General features: G+C 49.0%; 1 protein-coding gene across 7 annotated transcripts in view; it reads left to right on the forward strand.

Annotated features, from left to right (window-relative positions):
• The window catches only part of fbxo46 (F-box protein 46), a 34,806-nt gene extending 22,516 nt beyond the window's left edge, over window positions 1-12,290 (forward strand). For 2 of the 7 annotated variants that reach the window (XM_052044422.1, XM_052044418.1), the window contains exons 2-4: window positions 1,365-1,484; window positions 6,296-6,501; window positions 8,405-12,290. In XM_052044422.1, the coding sequence (XP_051900382.1) occupies window positions 8,501-10,528 (2,028 nt within the window). In that variant the 5' untranslated portion in view covers window positions 1,365-1,484; window positions 6,296-6,501; window positions 8,405-8,500 and the 3' untranslated portion in view covers window positions 10,529-12,290. The remainder of the gene's footprint in view (window positions 1-1,364; window positions 1,485-6,295; window positions 6,502-8,404) is intronic. The other 5 variants (XM_052044423.1, XM_052044420.1, XM_052044424.1 and 2 more) reach the window with 3 other exon arrangements.
• Window positions 12,291-16,055: the final 3,765 nt, after the last annotated feature.

The following is a 16,055-nucleotide window of genomic DNA, read 5'->3' on the forward strand; positions in this document are numbered from 1 at the left end:
TATAAATGGGTACTTGGTGGTTGGCATAATATGTTCCTGTGCTGTATGGCTCTATGACTGTAATTCTGCATGAATTTCTCTCATATCTACCTTCGTATTATTTTTTGCCAAAAAGTGTGTCCACTGGAATTGTCAGCTAATGGGAACAACTTCTGTTTCCCCTTTGTAAACTAATTATGATCAATCATACTTCCATCCCCTTTTCCTATCTTCAGTCTTGAAGAAGGGTCCTGACCGGAAATGTTGACCGCCTGCTTTTCTCCATGGATGCTGCCTGGCCTGCCGAGTTCCTCCAGCATCAGAGTGTTCTTATCTAGATTCCAACATCTGCAGTCCTTTGTCTCTCTACCATCCAAGCACCCAAGAGAACAAGCCCAGCTTCACCAGTCGGACATTATAGCCATTAATGATACAGTAGCAGCAAAGTCCTTGCTGTTATAACCTGACAAAACATGTCCTCTTTCCTACAGGGATCAATGGGATGAGGTCTGCTTAGTTTTCCTTGTGGCATTCATGTCTCTCAGAGAACTGTGGTTTTGAGCTCCATTTTTGACCTAGCCTCACTCCTTAATTAGTACTGAGGAGTGCTGCTTCGTCAGAGGTGCCATCCTTCAAATCATAAGCAAATCTGAATTCTGGTTGGCCCTTTTCTACTTGTTCAGTGGACAGGGAAAAGATTGCGATTCAACAACCAAGAAGCTGGAAGGACTTAGCGGGTCAGGCAGCATCTGTGGAGGGAAATGGACAGTTGATGTTTCGGGTCGAGACCCCTCATGTGGACTGAAGGATAGAGGGGAGGCAGCCAGTATAAAGTGGTGAGGGGGAGGGGTGGAGCAAGAGCTGGCAGGCGATAGGTGGATCCTGGTGAGGAGGGGTGTTAGGCAGAGGGAGGAGGGAAGAGTGACAGAGGCTGGGGGTGATAGATGGAGGCAACTATGGGTAGTCGATGATGGAATACAGAAGGAATCAAATAGGGAGGCAGATGGGAACAGTGGGATGGGGGGAGGGGACCTAGTGTGTGGGTGATGGGCAGATAGAGTGGGTGAAGGAGGGGTAAGAAACTGAGATGTCGGTAGAACTGGGTTGATGAGGAGGAGAGAGAAAAGGGAGCAGCTTACCTGAAATTGGAGCATTCAGTGTTCACACCGTCTGTTTATAGACCACCCAGATGGAATATGAGGTTATTTTACTGGACTATAATCACAGACCTGCAATAATGATCCAGCGAATTGAGTTCAAATCCCACCACAGCTGGTGAAGAACTTAAATTTGATTAATTAACTAATACTGTCGTTAGTAACAGTAACTGTGAAAGGGCCAAGTTATTATAAATACTTATCTGGTTCAATATTCTCCTTTATAAGATCAAAAGAAACTAGGAGCAGCAGTGGGCCTCTGAACCCTGCCTACCCATTCGATACGTTCATGGCTGATCTGTTCTGGCCTCGGCTCCTCTTCTGTTGGATGACAGTGCAGGTGGCAAGGTTAGTAAGTTTGCAGGTGATACTAAAACTGGTGGTATAGTAGAGTGAAGAAAATTATCTAAGATCCCAACAGGATCTTGATCAACTGGGCCAGTGGGCCAAGGAATAGCAGATGGCGTTTAATTCAGATAAATGCAAGGTGCTGCACTTCGGTAAGACAAACCAGGGTAGGACTTGCAGATTAAATGGTAGGGCTCTAGGGAGTGTTGTAGAACAGAAAGACCTAGGGGTGCAGGTACTTAGTTCCCTGAAAGTGGCAACACCAGTAGACAGGATGGTGTAGAAAGTGTCTGGCGTGCTTGCTGTCATCGGTCAGAATACTGAGCACAGGAGTTGGGACATCGTGTCACAGCTATACAAGGCCACATTTGGAGTATGGCGTATGGTTCTGGTTGCCCTGCTATAGGAAGGATGTCATTAAACTGGAGGAGGTGCAAAAAAGATTGACGAGGATGTTACCAGGGCTGGAGGGCTTGGGTTGTAAGGAGAGGCTGGATAGGCCAGGGCATTTTTCCCTAGAGTGTAGGGGGCTGAGGGGTGACCTTGCAGAGGTTGATACAATCATGAGGGGCATAGACAAGATGAGTAGCCAAAGTCTTTTCCCCAGGATAGGGGAGGGCATAAGTAAGAGGGGAAAGATTTAAAGGGGACCTGAGGGTCAAGCTTTTCACACAGAAGGTGGTGAATATATGGAACGAGCTGCCAGAGGAAGTGGTTGAGGCAGGTACAATTACAGCATTTAAAAGGCATTTGTACAGGTACATGGACGGGAAGAGCTTAGAGTGATATTGGCCAAATGGGACTAGCTCAGTTAGGCAATTTAGTCGACACGGACGAGTTGGGCCGAAGGGCCTGCTTCCGTGCTGTATAGCCCAGTGACTCTTTGATTCTGTGAGTTCCCCATAACCCTCAGTTCTGCGATCTTATAAATATTTATCTACCTTCACGTTAAATATATCGAATGATCCCGCCTCCACCACTCTGGGGGGTAGAGAATTCCAGAGATTCACGACCCTCTGAAAGTTCTACACACTAGTGCTGTGCTTACCCAGTGTGGGTAACTACCTGTGCTTCCAGACCCACAACAGTGGCACAGCTGGTAGAGCTACTGCCTCACAGCTCTAGTGATCCGGGTTCAATCCCGACCTCGGGTGCTGTTGAGGATGTAAAGGGTTAAGAAACTGTGACTGACTGCAACTGTACATATAACCGATGGGAAAAATAACCTGCAAGCAAGAGCAGGCAGGCTACTGACTCGGCTAGGTGATAACTGCTGTGTCCAGAACCTTGGTGGTAGGCCAATATATAAACAATAAGGGTGGTGGGTATAATAAACAGACTGGAGGAAGCTTGTCCTAAACAATGAGGGTGATACCTGTCTTTGAATCTCTTGATTGTAAATCAATTATATTGGACAATGGGTGCGATGTCTGCCTTTGGATTTCTGAGGCCTGCCCGAAACCCGTGGAGCTGAATTCATTAAGTGTGCGTGACAATATCTGTATAAATCACTGTCTGCTCCTTTGGACTGCAGAGACCTCGGGAAGTAACTCTCAAAGAGTGCTGAAGAGACCCCTCCCTGGCAGTATACTGCTTATAAAAGCGTTTTAACTGAATCAACCTGGTGGCACTGTGTTACTTTGCAGCAGACAGAAATCGGGACAACACTGTCTGTGTGGAGGTTACGTGTACTGCCTGTGACCATGTGGGTTCTTACTGAGTTTCTTTTATAAAGACACGCAGGTTGGTAGACTAATTGGCCACTGTAAATTGCTGCCAGTATTCAGGTGAGTGATAGAAACTATGGAGAGTTGAGTAGGATGTGGGGAGTGTAAATGGGTGCTTGATGGGCTGAAGGGCCTGTTCCCATGCTTTATGACTCTTCCTGTGGTTTACTCTGAAATGGCCCAGCAAGCCCCTGGGTTAATGGCAATGAGGAACGGACAGTAAACTCTGGGGCTGGACGGCAGTACTCACATCTCGTGAGTGAGTAAATAATAAAGGTTTTATGACGTGACCTTAATAAAAGCAGGCAGATCTCCCAGTGACCTGGCCAGCATTCCTCCTGCAGTCAGGAACAGTGAGTGGTTGTTTCATTGTCGATGGTGGGTCCCTGCAATAAATAGAATGGCTGCAGCAGGCGCAGACATTACAGAGGTGACTATATTTGAAAGGAAAGACTGACTCAGTGTGTGTGAAAGTTGATCCTTGTCACAATGGCCAATGTAATTTGTCACAAAACGCAGACTTTGCATCCATCTGCAGTGAAATAACAAACACAGCCCCAGACACAGTCGAATGTGCAGTACAAACACAGATCGATACTAGCCTGATGTACAAAGCGCATACCCAGTGCGGTATTTAATATAAACACAGGCTGTGTAGCAAAATGGAGACACAAGAGGCTGCAGATGCTGAAATCTGGAGCAACACACAATCCACTGAAGGAACTCAGCGGGTCAGGCAGCATCTGTGGAGGGAAATAAGACAGTCTACATTTCGGGCCCAGATGAAGGGTCAACTGTCCATTTCCCTCCATTGATGCTGCCTGACCTGCTGAGTTCCTCCAGTGCATTGTGTGTTGTACAGTATAGTCACAGGCCTATATACAGTTCAGTGTGCATTGTATAACTGCTTAACATTCAGTCTGATGTGCATAGTGAGAATACCCAGCTTGTTATACATGAGCCAGTACACAGTCCAAGGTATTGGATAAGCACAGCAGAAATGTATAAGATCAGCATTGCAAAGCATGGTACAGACTTTCTCTGATGTTTCTATTAGCTTCTTGTTTGAGGCGTGTGAACACTAACCACTAGAATCATGTGTGAAGGAAGTATAATTAACATTGTACTTGGAACTTCCCAAGCCAGATTACATTGAGGAGTTGCCATGTAGGAAGGGCAGTCAGTACTCAGCCAGCTTTCACATCCACCATCATGAGGGACGATACCTCCATCATTGTGGCTCTGTTTGCCACTGGCTCGGGATTGGAACCTACAGTCCACTGAGAGTGCCATCCCCGAGCCGCACTGACACATTATGTGTGGGCTCTGAATGTGAGCAGCTAGCGCCAGGGTCAAATTTCCTTGGGACTCTTATCAGCGTCATTGATATCAGGTCGTTTTATAATTCAGGAGCTCAACCAACAAGAAAGCAGAATCCATCTGTTGCCTCCTGCAATGTTGTTGCCTGCAAGCTTCTTAACAACTCTAATGGTGCCGGTGTATCCAATCACACGCTAATCTATTGTGTCAGTCGGCCCTGTTGATCTGCACTGCACTTGAGCTTATGCCAGCACTACCTCGTCCAACTTGATTACCAGTCTATCTGTGCTCCTACTGGATCTGGCCAGCATTTATTGATCATCCCTAATTACCCCTTGAGAAGGCAGTGGTGAAAGCTGCTTTCTCGAACCACTGCAGTCTTGTTAGATAGAGTCATACAGCATGGAAATGGGCCCTTCGGCCCAACTGGTCTATGCCGACCAAGATTCCCATTTGCCCGCATTTGGCCCGTATCCCTCTAAACCTTCCCCATCCATGTACCTGTCCAAGTACCTTTTAAATGTTGTTAATGTACCTGCCTCAACCACTTCTTCTGGCAGCTCGTTCCACAGACTGACCACCCTCTGGGTGGAAAAAGTTGCCCCTCAGGTTCCTATTAAATCTCTCCCCTCTCACCGTAAACCTATAAAATTATGGTTTTTAAGAATGTTTTTTTTACATCAACTCTTTTCACATAATTGGAAACAAAATTGTACGTGAATGACTCCATTTTTGCAACAGCATGTCCTGCCTCATGGGACAGTGAATTGCCAGTGTTTCTGGTGAAGGTGCTCCCTCAGTGCTGTGACCCAGTGGCGATGAAAGAAAAGTGACATATTTCGACCCTAAACATCAGCAATTCCTCTTCCCTCCCACCCCACCCCCCCCCCCACCACAGACACTGCTCAACCCGCTGAGTTCCTCCAGCAGATTGCTTGTTGCTCCAGATTCCAGAATCTGCCATCTTCTGTGTCTCTTTCTCGATATATTTGCAAGTGAGACTTAAAAGAGGGAAGCTGTAACTTGGTCTTATCAGCTCACCCTCAAGTGTTTATGTGGTGAATTTTTTTCTGATAGCACTCCTGTGATGTTAAAGGTGCAACAGAAATACTAGCTGTTCTCACTGCTTGAACAACTGATATATTCTATGAACGAATAATGAATGTGTGGGGTTCTTTAGAACTTATTGAAAATGTAAATTGAAAGCTGTGGGTTTTTTGGTCATGTGTGAACATCACCTTCAGTGGGGTGCAATGCTTACAGGTTGGCACCAGGCTTCATGCGAGGTCACCTGATCACAGGGAGTAAGAGTTCTTCAGTTGGCCTCAGTACCTCTTGGAGTGGAAGGATTGTTGAGCGCAGAACTTGGAGCTGGGGCATTCAGGGGTAAGGTCAGTCTCGATGCTGACTGATGTTCCAATTTAATACTTCAGGGGTGTCACATTTTAGTAGGCCGCTGCCTCACAGTTCCGAGGACCAGTGTTCCAAGGACCTGACAGACCTTGGGTGCTGTCCGTGTGGAGTTTGCACGTTCTTCCTGTGACCATGTGGGTTTCCCCCGGGTGCTCCGATTTCCCCCCCCCCCCCCCCCCCATCCCACAGGTGTGCGGTTTGGTAGGTTAATTGGCTGTTATTATTTGCCCCTCGATGGGTGGTAGAATCCCAGGCATGGGGGGAGCTGATGAGAAAGTTGGGAGAATAAGAAATGGTGCAAATGGGTGGTTGATGGTATGAACTGTGACTAACAACATCCTTGTAAAATAGGACTATTCCGGTATCAGCTGAGGCTCAGCGGTACCTCTGGAAGTACAAGCGACTGCAGACTGTGGAATCTGGAGCAAAGTACAAACTGCTGGAGGAACTCAGCGGGTCAGGCAGTGTCTGTGGAGGCAGAGCGATGGTTGATGTTTTGGGTCGAGACCGTGTATCAGGACTCTGCATCAGGACCCTGCATCGTGCTGCCTGATCCGGTGAGTTCCTCCAGCGGTTTGTTCTCAGCTGTACCCCTCTTACCCCTGTGTAGAAAAGCTGTGGGTTCTGAGCTGGGACTTACGTGCTATGTTCTTAGTGTACTTGGATGAGAAGTTAAATCAAGATCCTGTTGAACCTCTCGAGCAGACACAAACGATCTCAGGCACCACTAGAAGATGAGCAACTGAGTTCTCCTTGATGGTTTGGTCAACACCAAAAAAAAAAGATCATTTATCACTTCGATATTCATGGGATCTTTTTGATAAATTAACATTCAACATTGGGTACACCTTGTGAAGTATTTTCTAGACTGTAAGTCAGGAGGGAGGCTTTCTGGGACTTGTCCCTTCCGACCTACAGTAGCTCCCGGTAGAGTCACGCCTGGATTTTAATGTGAATTTCAAATCCTTCCCACTTCCTTCTCTCTAGCTTCAGCAAGGATCTCCCTTTGAGAGCTTCCTGAATGTTAACTCGTTGAGCAGGCTTTTACGCATCCGTTTTCTTGTGTGGCTAACCATCAGTTAACACCTACTACCTAAATTATCTATTTTTTATTTTAAAAAATTTAATGAAAAAATCTGTTAATTAACAAATAAAACCAATTAACCCTCTGTTAACACTCCTCTGAATTGGGAAATTTAATGTGCAGGGAGTGATAAACACAGCCCAGTGCATCACCGGCTCCTCACTTCCTCCTGTCCAGTCCCTGTTGGGTTCATTGCTTCAGGAAGGCTAACGGTATCGTCAGGGATACCTGCCACCCTGGCCGTTGTCTTTTCTCTCTGCTACCTTCTGGGAGAAGATACAGGAGCTTGAAAGGCCAGACGTCCAAACTCAAGAACAGCTTCTTCCCCACTGCTGTCAGACTCCTAAACCAATCACCTCTCTCACATCCCCTTCCCAGTAGTGCTGCCATGTTCTCGGACTCTTAACTCTCCCTCTCTTGGTTATTCCGTTCCTCTCACTTCAGCATTTCTTTTTGCACTACTACAGACTGCACTACAATCCTTGCACCATTCTGTTGTCTTGCCCTCATCCCTGTATTTATTGCTGTACTTATTATTGCCCTGTACACTGTTTACTCTGTGAGCTTCACGCGAGCAAGGAATTTCATTGCACCCTGGCTTATAGAGCAATAAGCTAATCTAGTCTAAGTCCCATTGATGAAAGTTGTTATTGTGTGATGCAGTGGAGGATGTTTGGCATCTCCAGTAGTGGAGGCTTTGGGGACTCCTCTTCAGGGTAGGGGGCGTGGATTGAGTCACAGAGTAATGCAGCACAGAAACAGGCCCTTCAGCCCAACTCATCCGTACCAAACAAGATGCCCATCTAAGCTAGTCCCATTAAGCCCATGTTCCTCTAACCCTTTCCTATTCATGTACCCGTCCAGGTATCTTTTAAATGTTGTTATTGTACCTGCCTCAACCACTTCCTCTGGCAGCTCCATATACCCATTACCCTCTGCATGAAGAAATTCCCCCTCGGGTCCCTTTTAAATCTTTCTCCTCTCACCTTTCCCTTTGAGTTTTTGATTCATTTTCCATAGAAAAAGAACGTTTTGCATTCACCCTATCTGTGCCCCTTATGATTTTATACACCTCTATAAGGTCACACCTCAGTCTCCTACGCTCCAAGGAATAAAGTCCTAGCCTCCTCAACCCCTCCCTATACCCCAGGCCCTCAAGTGCTTGCATCATCCTTGTAAATCTAAATGCGTTAGCTTCGCGCCTTCTGTGCTAACGTGCTTTCTTTCCCAGTTCTGATGAAGGGTCACTTACGGTTTCCCTCCCCACAGATGCTGCCTGACCCGCTGAGTCTTTCCAGCACTTTGTCGTTTTTTAGTTTTTGTTTTGCTTTAGCCAAGCTACTTCCTGAGAACTAAGGTTCCCTTGCATTTTTCAGGCAAAGTCGAAACTGGAAGCGCCTCTCTCGCACTGAATGAACCCAAAGGAGGAGAGCGGAGTCCCGTGAGTGCTGGGGACCTGGTGCGAGTGCATCATGGAGCAAAACACCTTCTCTCGGATAAGACTCTGGTGCCCCCGCCCTTTTGGCACCTACCTGCAGAACAAGCAGTGCTGCATCAGCCTGAAGAAAGCCACCGGAGACGCCAAGGTGAAAGAGAATGAGCCGGCTTGCTCAGAGAACACTCCACCCGCTCTTCCTGGAGCCGGAGGGGGCAATGGGCAGGGTGAGGGACAGGGGGAGGAGGGGAGAGTCATGCTGGACACCTGGTACGTCATCAAACCGGGTAACACCAAGGAGAAGATCGCCTTCTTCGTGGCCCACCAGTGCACAGGGGGCGGGAATAACGGCCGGAGCAACGCGGTCAAGGTGAAGGGCAGCTGGGGGATGGACGGGACCAAACCCAAGAGGAGGAGGAAGTCGCATGACCCGGCCAAGGGTTCGAGGGAGCCCTGCCGGCTGCCGGACGGGCCGTGCCCCTGCTCGGAGCCGCTATGCGAGGCGGAGCTGGTATCGGTGGCCGAGATGGTGGCCAGGGTAGAGCAGCGTTCCACCGCTACGCTTCGGACTCCCGGTCCAGCCAGACTGCCCCCGGGACCCTGCGGAGTGGGGGCGGGGTCTGGACCGGAAGCCCAGCCCCCGCCGTCCCCCCCGGGCCGGACCTCCAAGGAAGAGGAGGAGGAGGAGGAGCAGGAGACGGAGGGCGGAGGGGGGGACACCAGCCGGGTGGCAGAGGCCATCGCCAGGATCGAGTCGGCCCAGCGGGGAGCCGGCGCAGGAGGAGGGGGGACGAGGCGCAACGGGCTGGCCAAGGGCGAGGGGCAGGGGGCGGTTGCCGGGGACTTCGGCCCCTGCCCCGCTGGGGAGGTCCGCATCGCCTTCCGGGTGGCGAGCGGAGGGGACGGGCGCTCGGGGTCCGAGGCCCCAGCGGGCAGCATCTACATGAGCTGCAACCACTCTGTGTGCGGCGGGGCGGTGGAGAAGATCACCTGCGACCTCTATCAGATAGTCAGCCCCCCCTCGTCCTCCTCCTCCTCCTCCTCCTCGCCCTTGCCCCCCACCACCTCCCCCTCACCCCCGTCCCCCTCCGCCCCCTCCCTGGACCCACCGTCTGCCCCCGGCCCCCTGGCCCGATCCCGGCCCGACGTGGAGATGGCAACGCCTCACCCGGCTGAAGAGTCACGGCGGGACACCCCTCTGGGCGCCACCGCTGCCCCCCCTCCTCCTCCCACCTCCTCCCTCTCTACCTCCTCGGAGAAGGCAGCGGTCCGGGACTGCCGCAGCGGCTTCCATGTGGAGGTGGTGGTCACCGGCGGGGTTGACCAGTGCGTCGTCTTTGGCCGGGACGGGGCACCGGGCAACAAGGAGGACGCGGTGTGCGTGACGGTCAGCCAGGACTCCAAGTGCCCCGCGTGCGAGGAGCCTCCCCCTGGGCAGCTCTTCTTCCTGCACTCCTTGGCCCAGAGCCCCGAGGCCGAGCAGACCAGGGCAGGCGAACCCCAAGAGAGAAAGTCTGGAACCCCCAGGATCTGCGGCCCGGAATCTGAGGAGAAGTCCTCCCTGCTGAGCCCCCCGGAGTCAGACAAAGCGGAAGCCCCCCTCTATTGCCTCTACCGCCATGTCTCGCACGACTTCCTGGAGATCCGGTTCAAGATCCAGCGTCTCCTGGAGCCCCGCCAATACCTGCTCCTCCTCCCCGACCACGTGACGGTCAAGATCCTCGGCTACCTCCCCACCCGGGCTCTGGCTGCCCTCAAATGCGCCTGCCACCACTTCAAGGGGGTGATCGAAGCCTACGGGATCCGCGCCGTCGACTCGCGCTGGAACCGGGACCCCCTCTACCGCGACGACCCCTGCAAGCAGTGCAAGAAGCACTACGTGAGGGGTGACGTCTCCCTCTGCCGATGGCACCCCAAACCTTACCACCATGACTTGCCTTACGGACGATCTTACTGGATGTGCTGCCGCCGGAAAGACAGGGACACTCCTGGCTGCCGCATCGGACTCCATGACAATAACTGGGTGCAGCCCAGTGACACAGCAAAGAGGGAGGAGGGGAGGTAAAATGAGAAAGTAAAAAGAAACTAATGGAGGGAACTTTTTTTTGCAAAAAAAAACTTGCCCTCCCTCACCGCTCTGCCCTGTGATTGAATCTTCTGGCTTCTTGTGTATGCTAGAGCTATTTAATTTTTGATCTGTTTGAAATTGGGAAGGGGTTGTCAAAAGATATGAGAAAAACTGTTGGAAGCATGATAAAGATTGTGTGAGTGTGAGTGTGAGAGAGTTTTTTTCTCCCTGTTATATAAAGTACATTACCATAATGTAACTTAATTTCAGTCAAACTGCAGCTGATTTCACCTCATCTGCCCACTCTCACCGAATCTACAAAGGGGTCTCGCCAACCGTCTACTGCCCCATGCCTTGTTTGCGGCGGAGGGGGGCATTAGTAGATTTATGTGTTCGGAGACAAAACTAGCAGCCGCATACCCCATTCCAACCACGGAAGGCAACCCTCCCCTCACCGACTCTCCCTGCCCAAGACAGAAGATCCTGAGTTGAGTTAGCTTGACGTCTTTTCCAGGTGGGGAGCAGGGAGACGGCAAATAGGGCTCCGCACACTCATTTAGCAGCTGGAGTGGAGGGGGTTGCTGGCACTTCGCCAAGGCTCCCCCTCCATTGTTAGTCGTTCACCACTGATGAAAGTGCGCAGGATTGATGTCCCCTGCGCCACCCCCCACCCTCCCCACCAACTGGCACTCAGTGAGTACAGGCAACTGGAAGTGTACCCCCAACGGGATGTGAGGGGGGGTATACTGTGGTGAGGATGAGGGGAAGTCACAACCAAAAACCAGTACCTGCTCTTTGGCAGCCCACCAATTATTGCTGAGGATTGATTTAAAATAAAATAACAGTCATCACGAAGTGCAGCCAAGAAGGTGTGTCGGACTCAAACCACAAGGCTCACAAAGCCCACCCAGTTTGACTTCAGCTCAACCAAGGGATCTAAGAAGTTAGAAAGTTAGTTCGTTCTGAGCCGCTTATGCTACAAGCTCAGTAGAGTCACCTCAGAGCTTCTAATCCTAGTTCCAAAATCCCATTGATTTTAATAAAAGCAAGTTTTGGAAGTGGGTTGGCATTGACGATCTAAGACGAACTTTAATCCCACACCTCACTCACCTTGGTGTTAGACAATTGAGGAGAAAATAGACACCACTACTTCTGTCTCAATGAGTTTCACAGTCCGGGGTGTTGGTTAACAAAACGCGCTCTCTGTCCCCTTCTGACTTGCACAGTGTTAATGGTTCTGTGAGGGGAAGTGGGGGGAGGGAGGGAGGAGGCGGAGTGGTTATTGGGGCTGCCCTTTGCGATTTCACTCCACCAGCCCCTCAGAAGGTGTTACGGATGAGCCCCCATCATCGGCTTAGTCCTTGCCGGATCAGGGAACATCTGGCTGTTGGGGCCGGATGTTGTGACTCTTGGGGCCTTGTGATCTGAGTGAGGGGGCATGCCAAGTTTTACCCCACCCTCTGTGGTAAGTATTAAACCACGGGTGTGCCAGATTTCAATACCTCCCAGGATGTCAGATAATGTACCTGTATACCTCACCATCAGCAAAAAAAAGTCTCACTGAACCACATCTGGGCAGCTGGGTGCTATTGTCCAAACCGAGATGCACAAATCCAAGCTGGTTGGTTTAAAAAGCTTTTCTGGTTTAACAGAGTATCAAAATGGGCTTGGCTCAGTGTCCTGTTATTGGGAGGTTTAAAACCCCTCCCAATTCTTTTTTTTTTGTTTCATCCGGTAATAAACTTGTTTCAAACAGTGACGTAAATGTAGTCTGTTTGGGATATTTAACCAGAATTCAAACCCATTGCCTGGTCAGACCCGTTACTCCACAGTAATATCGGGCATTCTGATTTGGGCAGTGCAATCGGACCAGTAGAGGGGGTTCAAGCCTCATTCAAAGTCGAGTTTATTGTCAGATGCACATGTCCATGTGTGCACAGGTGAAATGAAAAACTTACTTGCAGCAGCATCACAGGCACATAGCATCAGATAAGCAGCATTCACAAGAAAAACATAAATTATACACAATTTTTATAAGAGAGAACACAACTAGAAAAAAAAGTCACTTTTAGTGCAAAGTGATCATAGTGTTGCTATACTGAGGTAGTGATTAGGGTTTTGCCAGTTGGTTCAAGAACGGAGTGGTTGAAGGGAAGTAGCTGTTCCTGAACCTGGTGGTGTGGGACTTCAGGCTTCTGTACCTCCTGCCCGATGGTAGCTGCGAGAAGATGGCATAGCCCGGATGGTGGGGATCTTTGATGATGGATGTTGCCTTCTTGAGGCAGCACCTCCTGTAGATACCACCGATGGTGGGGAGGGATGTGCCCGTGATGTATTGGGCTGAATCCACTAGTCTCTGCAGCTTCTTGTGTTCCTGTGCATTCAAATTGCTGTACCAGACCATAATGCAACCAGTCAGGAGTCTTGAGTGGTGTATTAATTATGTTCTTGCCTTTGGGCAGTTTCTAGGTTTGAGGATTTGCACCTATTCCAGTTCTGTGGTTTCGGAGATGGCTAATGAGACCAATGTGGGAACTGCAGACTTCCACAGATGGGGCAGGGGTAAATTGGTTTATTATTGTCACATGTACTGAGCTACGGTGAAAAACTTTATTTTGCATGCCATCCATACAGATCATCACATCACATCAGTGCATTGAGGTAGTACAAGGAAAAAGCAATAACAGAACGCAGAATACAAGAAAGTGTAGTGCAGGTAGGCCCTGCCGAGGTAGATTGTGAGGTCGAGAGTCCATCTTACCGTACTAGGGGACCGTTCAATAGTCTTATAACAGCAGGATAGAAGCTGTCCTTGAACCTGGTGGTATGTGCTTTCAGGCTTTTGTATCTTCTGCCTGATGGGAGGTGGGAGAAGAGAGAATGTCCAGGGTGTGTGGGGTCTTTGGTTATGTTGGCTGCTTTACCGAGGCAGTGAGAAGTGTAGACAGAGTCCAGAAGGGAGGCTGGTTTCCTTGATGTGCTGAGCTGTGTCCACAACTCTCTGCAGTATCTTGTGGTCTTGGGCAGAGCAGCTGCCATACCAAGCCGTAATGCATCTGGACGGGATACTTTCTATGGTGCAACTATAAAAATTGGTGAGAGTCAAAGGGGACATGCCGAATTTCTTTAGCCTCCTAATGAAGTAGCAGTGCTGGTGAACTTTCATGGCTGTGGCATCTACGTGGTTAGACCAGGACAGGCTATTGGTGATGTTTACTCCTTTGGGAACTTGAAGCTTTCAACAATCTTGACCTCAGCACCATTGATGTAACAGGAGTGTGTGCACCAACCACCACCACCTTCCTGAAGTCAATGACCAGCTCTTTTGTTTTGCTGACATTGAGGGAAAGGTTATTGTCATGACCCCATGTTAGTAAGCTCTCTATCTCCATCCTGTACTCCGACTCATCATTATTCGAGATTCGGCCTTCTATGGTTGTGTCATTTGCTAATTTGTACATGGAGTTAGAGCAGAATCTGGCCACACAGCTGTAAGTGTATAGGGAGCAGAGTAGAGGGCTGAGGCACCCAGTGTTGAGGATAATCGTGGCGGAGATGTTGCTGCCTATCCTCACTGATTGCGGTATGGAGGTGGATGTTGGGTGGGTAGTTGGTGAGGTGCTGCGCTCCTTCTGGTGCTTACGCAGGGCTTCTGTGCACTCCCAATGCGTAGACAAGAGTTCTCCATTTGTCCCTCAGATTAGTTTATTGCCAGATACGCCAGAGTGCAATGAAATTTCTTTCACACATGAAGCTCACAAATACAGCGATGAGCCCAAAAGAAAAGAATGATAGTGCAACTGAGGTAGTGCAAAGAGAAATGCTAAAGTGACAATAACGGAAGGGGTAGAATTAAGGGTTGAAGAACGTGGCAGCTCCACCGGGAAGCGGATGTGGAGGAGGTGATTGGTTCAGAAGTCTGACGGCAGTGGGGAAGAAGCCGTTCTTGAGTCTGGATGTCCGGGCTTTCAAGCTCCTGTATCTTTTCCCGGAAGGGAGAAAAGGAAATGGCTCAATGAACCTTCTCCACTTCGGAAATGGCTCGATGAACCTTCTCCACTTTGAGCAGTCATGGGCTGGAGGTTTGCGGTGATCGGTCGGGATGTTGCATTTCTTCAAGGAAGCTTTAAACATATCTTGAATCTTCTTTCCCTGGAAATCTCCCTCAACAGAATACAATGTCTGTTTTGGGAGTCTGGTTTTGGATGTGTGAGTGATTTGGCCTGCCCATTGTAGCTGACTCTGGGCAACTAGAGCCTCCGTGCTGGGGATGTTGGACTGGGAGAGGACACTAACATTGGTTTGCTTATCCAGTGGGAATTATGAGGGGCCACAGTAGATAAATAAGACCTATTTCCCTTTGTTGAGATCAAAGGCAAGGGGCATAGATTGTATAGGATTAGATGGGAAATAGTGAAATGTTTTTTTTCTCCAGAGGGTTTGGAACTCATTGTCTGAAAGTGCTGTGGAGGTGGAAACCCTCAATGCACTTAAATAATACTCAATGTTCAGTTGAGGAGCTGTGACCTCTGGGATAGAAGTTAAAATTATGTTGGTTAAATTACTGGGAGGTTTAAAACCCCTCCCAATTCTTTTTTGTTTTACCTTGTAATAAATTTGTTTCAAACAGTGACGTAAATGTGGTCTGTTTGGGATATTTAACCAGAATTCAAACCCATTACCTAGTCAGACCTGTTACTCTTTTGTAATATCGGGCATTCTGATTTGGGCAGTGTAATCGGTCCTTGGACCAGCATAGGGGGTTCAAGCCTCATTCAAAGTGAAAGTCGAGTTTATTGTCATCTGCACAAGTACATGTGTGCACAGGTGCAGTGAAAAACTTACTTGCAGCAGCATCACAGGCACATAGCATCAGATAAGCAGCATTCACAAGAACAACATAAACACAGATTTTACAAGAGAGAACACAACTAGAAAAAAGTCAATTTTGAATGGTTGAACTGAATGGTTGAAGGGAAGTAGCTGTTCTTGAACCTGGTGGTGTGGGACCTCAGGCTTCTGTACCTCCTGCCCGATGGTAGCTGCGAGAAGATGCCATAGCCCGGATGGTGGGAATCTTTGATGCTGCCTCTTTTCGACTGGCATACAGACCCCTCTCAGGTAACGAACAGGTTCCATTTTTACAGACTTCCTTAAGTCAATTTTGTCCAAAATATCTCACAGGTCAGGCAGCATCTGTGGAGAGGGAAACAGAGTTACCGTTAGAGTAAATAAGCATGCAAAAGGGATAGGAACAAAATACAGGCCATCCCAGGTAATGAATGGGTTCCGTCTTTACAGGTGTCCTTAAGTCGATTTTGTCCCTAAGTTGGAAAATACACAAAAATCCACTGATATGGTAACTGCATCACCACAGTGTTGTAATGAAAGGCGTCAAAAGCACATAAGACTGGTAAGAAAGAACGTGGAGAAAGAGGAAACTGGATTTGCCATTTACAGAGACAAATGTATGTAGTATGGATTTACTAATATTAATGCTAGTAGTAATATCTACTAATTACTA

This window comes from Pristis pectinata, chromosome 35, assembly GCF_009764475.1.
Source record: "Pristis pectinata isolate sPriPec2 chromosome 35, sPriPec2.1.pri, whole genome shotgun sequence".
In the NCBI taxonomy this organism is placed as follows: domain Eukaryota; kingdom Metazoa; phylum Chordata; class Chondrichthyes; order Rhinopristiformes; family Pristidae; genus Pristis; species Pristis pectinata.